Genomic DNA, 5000 nt, shown 5'->3' on the forward strand with positions numbered 1-5000 from the left:
CCATAGCAACCACATCTTATAGCTTGCGAATTTTAACCATCGCGGGTCTCATTCTCACCACGCATTTAGTATCCTTGCCTCGGTTTGCTGCCATTAAACTCCAAAGCAAAATGTGCATAAAATTTTCGTCAAAGGACTGTCTTATAGATATGAATAACACCACAAATAATATAAGTTATACCAAAAAGAGAACAGCAACAACATAGCAAGGCCTTCAGACATAACACTAAATCACCACCACATAGACATATCCACGCAGATCAATAATGTTTTCTTAATTAAGTGGATTGGAGAGAAAAACAGGGTATATAAGGCATCGGATTTTGTGCGCAAGAGAGAAGTCTACCATGGTATGGTTATATGATGCATATGGATGAAGATAGCTTCATCAAGAAGTTGTGATCTCTCATTGTGGAGGGAATGTGTGGAGGGGGTAGACCCAGAAAGACGTGCAATATGTGGTGATAAAGGACCGTCAGACGTTGGCCTCACAGAGGGGATGAAATGAAGCGATACTTTTGGCAGTCTGCTGTACTTGAGATGATATGTCAAGCTAAGTCGTCGTTGTCCTTGCATACTGTCATGACCCCTGTATCATTCTTCGTCTGAGATATCCTAATCTTGTGGGATCATGGGTGCTGATGCTTCGGAAAAATCACCCATGTTGGTGTCACATACAAATATCCGTGTCGGTGCTGCAGAAAAGCACGCAGTACATTATGTAAATTGGGTGGCATTAGGAAGGACGTCCAACTGTCGAAACAATGCGAAAAGAGATATGGAGCCCAGGTAGCTTTTCAGCTGACCAGCTTCTGTCAAAGCGTCGAACCCTGCCAGCTTTGAAAACAGTCGATACATTATCATGATGATGATGATGATGATTAATAAGGAACATCTTTTGATGAAGAAAGTGAAGTAAGGGAAGTAAGAATCGGTGTCACAGTTGAGGCAGAACACCAAAGCATAGTTGATAATTTGTTCAGTGTTAGTCTGATGGACTATTCCAGTAGGTGGGGAGGTCGCTGGCTGTCAGAGTAGGTTCCTCTCACCAAAGTAGACATTACAACAATACACAGATGACCATCAACTGCCTGAATAGTAGTCAGTCATCTGTAGTGAGCTTTATTCATATGGGAATTGCCCAATGTCATAATTCAAAACTAACGCAGCGAAAATTTTGAAAAGTTCCCCCAGTTCTGAAAAAAATCGATAAATTCGACATGGAGTCGAGAATCTAAACTTTTTATATGCAACACATCTTCTGTCTAGAGGACGCAACTCGACCTTTTTATCGCCCAAAGGGACAGCTAGGAACATCGTATACACAGAAGTATTCGAGTGAAGAGAAGATATTGCAACCTACACACGCACCTTCGTTCCCTAGAGGGAAAGGACTAGATTGGGATTAGTCGTTGCCTACTAGGGGCTCTTACATACCCGGCAATGCCGGGCTATGCTGCTAGTATTATATAAAAGAAATGTGACAGAGAGCTGTTTCAGGCAGAATTCTTCATGGAATGGACAAGATGTATTTATTATCATGCCCCAGCACTATAAATGTTACTGTCTATCATATGAACCTCTCTTCTACCCAGTATCATTGTTAATTCAGAATAATATCTCCTGTCTTGAATAGATCATTTCTCTTCTTTCAAATTTTGATGACCGTGTTTGTATGGCCCACATTCGAGATGGATCACCTTCTCTACCATGGAGAGGTCGTCCCTTGAGGACGGAAGGGGACGGAATAGAGAATAGTGTTTGTTACATAATAATATAACTAAGGGTTACCATTGTGACTGGATAAGGAAATGGTAATGGAGGATGGGGTTGGTAGGTGAGAATTGCGATACAAACAATGTCTGTTTCTGTCTGTCTTTCTCTGTCTGTTTGTCTATTTTACACACACACAGACGCACAAATGCACACACACACACACACACACAACACACACCCAGACGCACAAATGCACACACCACACACACACACACATAGTCACAAACAATGTGAAAACTTACCTGATCTAACATGGTCATGTGCTCCACCTCAGAATGAAAGTTGTTTTCTCTTTTTAACGCCAGGTGCAGGCAATTATTTCCTCCATGGTCGACAACATTTACATTCGTGCCCCTGGCTATCAGCCGCTGCATTATTCCGAGGTGACCGTCCGAGACAGCTTCAAGCAATGGTGTCCTATATTTTTTGTTCACAATTTCTAAATTCACCAAATCCTTTGTGGAGGTAAAAATGGAAAATGAAAATTTACATGAAAATCAGGGTTGATATCAATGTCATTACAGTTTTCTACTGGGTACTAGATCAAACTGATCAAATACATTTGATGTTTGTCAGTGAAATAAATCTTCCATAAGGACCTTCTATAACCTGATACATGTGTGTGTTAGAGACATGATAAACATATTAAGATGTCCTACATTTGCCCCTCACTATAGTAAGTTGTAGGGCAACAGAACTAGAGTAAACACATGATTAGCAGATCAAGTCAAGTAAAGAAGAATTATAATTTCTAACGTCTACTTTTGACGTTGCTACATTAATAAGGGGTTCATAAAACTGCTGAGCCGGTTAGCGTCCACATGCATAAAACTAATGCGCACGCACGCACACACACACATAACATCAGTGTTACATATATAATACATATAATGAATTGGGGAAACGGAGTTCACGAGAATATGCATCACAACGACCGTTTCGACCATCTTGCATCGGTCGCTTGCGGGTGGGCTACTATACATGTTGTGTTGCATCCTCCAGTGCAGATGCATCTCATCGGGTGCCTTGTTTTAATGTAAAGATACCTCACTAAATATATTCAGTTTCACTTGACATGTTGTTGCTAGGAGCTTCTTGGATAACAACATGAGAGACAACAGCCTTCTGGCAACAACAACATCCAAGCGAACCCGAATATATTTACAGAGGTATCTTCTTTAAAAGAAGACACCCGATGACATGCATCTGCACCGGAGGATGTACCACAACCAGTTATACAATATCCTACCTGCAAGGGACCGATACAAGATGGATTGAAACAATCGTTGCGATGAATAAAAATTCTCATTAACTCCATTTTCTGCTTCCCTCATTCATTATAAACTGAACGAACACTGCAGAATACATGAGGTAGATCCAGTGTCACTTATAGCTCAACTGTGGATGACATGAGGTAACCGAATCAGCGAAAGAGCTTTAAGGGGTATACTTCTAAATGTATACCCAAATTCCAAATAATTACAAATACATACACACGCACACACACTCACACACACACACACACACATACAGGGAAGATGATGCCTTGGACGGGAAGAATTACAGAAGTATCAAACTATTAGATGAAGCAATGAAAATTACTGAGAGGGTCACAGACAAATTAATTAGGATGTGTGTTAGACTAGAAGAGATGCAATTTGGTTTTGTGCCACAGCGAAGACCTCTGATGCTATATTCCTGTAAGGCAGCTGCAGGAGAAGTACAAAGCCAAAGATAAACTCTTGTACTGGGCCTTTGTTAAACACGGAGAAAGGCTTTGACAGGATCCCTTGATCCTTATTTGGCGGTCACTGCAAAAACTAGGGATGGACGAATGGTTGGTGAGAGCGTTACAAGCCATGTACAGTGATGCTGTCAGTAAGGTGAGGTTGCATCGTGTGTAGCAATTAATTAGGGTACAAGTAGGGGTTCACCATTGATTAGTCCTAGCTCCTTCCTGTTTATCAGAGTCCTCCAGGCAATAACAGAGGAATTAGATGAACTGCTTCTAGGAGATCCCCAATGCTGATGACCTTGTTATCATAGCCGAATAACTTTCAGAACTAGGTAAATTTTAGGTATATCAGTAAGGACTAGAACCAAAGGACCCTAAACTTAGTCTAACAAAAACCAGTCTTGGTAAGTAGGAAAGCGGACAATTCACAAATCCCCTTAGGAAGATGGCACTGTTCGATCTGTAGAAAAAGCGTAGGTAGGAAGTTCATAAGATGTGCCCAGTGTAAGGTATGGACACATAAGTGTTGCAGCAATATCAGAGGAAGGTTAACAGGGATAATAGTTTTTTTCTGTTTGGAAGGTGCACAGGTACTATAAACAGCACAAATGTAGAGAAAATAGAGCCCATCAATTGCCAGGTAAGTAAGCTACTGGGAGTTGATAGTTTCCGCTATCTAGGTGGCCAAGTCAGGAGTGTGGTTTGTTCTTCCTTGAGTGTAGCTGCAAGAATAAGAATAAGACGTGCAAAGTTCAGAGTGATCTTAACTCTAATGGTAACAAAGAGCGTCTCCCTGAGATTGAAAGGCAGACGTTATGATGCCTGTGTGTAAACAACTATGTTACATGTCAGTGAAACATGGGATGTGACCTCTCTGAGGACTTCCATAGGCTTGAAAGAAATGAAGCCAGTATGCCTCGCTGGATGTACAATCTCAGTGTGCATGTACGACAGAGTATAGGAGTCTTGAGAGAAAAGCTGAGCATTGAAGACATCAAATAGGGTGTGCAAGAGAGACGTCTGCGTTGGTATGGTCTTGCGATGTGTATGGACATGGACAGCTGTGTCAAAAAGTGCCGATCTCTAACTGTGGAAGGATCCTTTGGAAGACGGAGACCCAAGAACTTTCGATGAGTTGATGAAGAATGATCTCCAACCGTTGGACATCATAGAGGAGATGACAAGTGACCGAGAGCCCTGGTGATATTCTCTGCGGGAGAGGACATGTCAGGCCAAGTGACGATAAGGATGTGGTCGTGCCAGTGTCCTATAAGTGGCAGCCGTGCATCATAGCCGTGGCTGTTCGCTTCCGGTGCCATGTCAATGAAACCTGGGTATCATAGTTGTGGTCACCGATGGTGCCATGTAAATTGGCACCTGGGAATTATCGTCGTTGGTGGTGCCATTTAAATGGCAACCATCCGTGAATCGTAGTCGTGGCCATTGTCGGTGTCATGCAAGTGGCACCCGTGCCGGTGGCATGTGAAAC

At 42.2% G+C, this 5000-nt stretch overlaps 1 protein-coding gene across 4 annotated transcripts in view; it reads right to left on the reverse strand.

Moving 5' to 3' along the window:
• Positions 1-1974: 1974 nt before the first annotated feature.
• The window catches only part of LOC115232169 (putative ankyrin repeat protein RF_0381), a 21674-nt gene continuing 18648 nt past the window's right edge, over positions 1975-5000 (reverse strand). For 2 of the 4 annotated variants that reach the window (XM_036500285.1, XM_036500284.1), the window contains one exon: positions 1975-2231. Coding sequence is in view for 1 of the 4 variants with exons in the window: in XM_029802009.2 (XP_029657869.1) it covers positions 2222-2231 (10 nt within the window). In the remaining 3 variants the exon portion in view is untranslated. The remainder of the gene's footprint in view (positions 2232-5000) is intronic. The other 2 variants (XM_029802009.2, XM_036500283.1) reach the window with 1 other exon arrangement.

This window comes from Octopus sinensis, unplaced genomic scaffold (genome assembly GCF_006345805.1).
Source record: "Octopus sinensis unplaced genomic scaffold, ASM634580v1 Contig19698, whole genome shotgun sequence".
Lineage (NCBI taxonomy): Eukaryota > Metazoa > Mollusca > Cephalopoda > Octopoda > Octopodidae > Octopus > Octopus sinensis.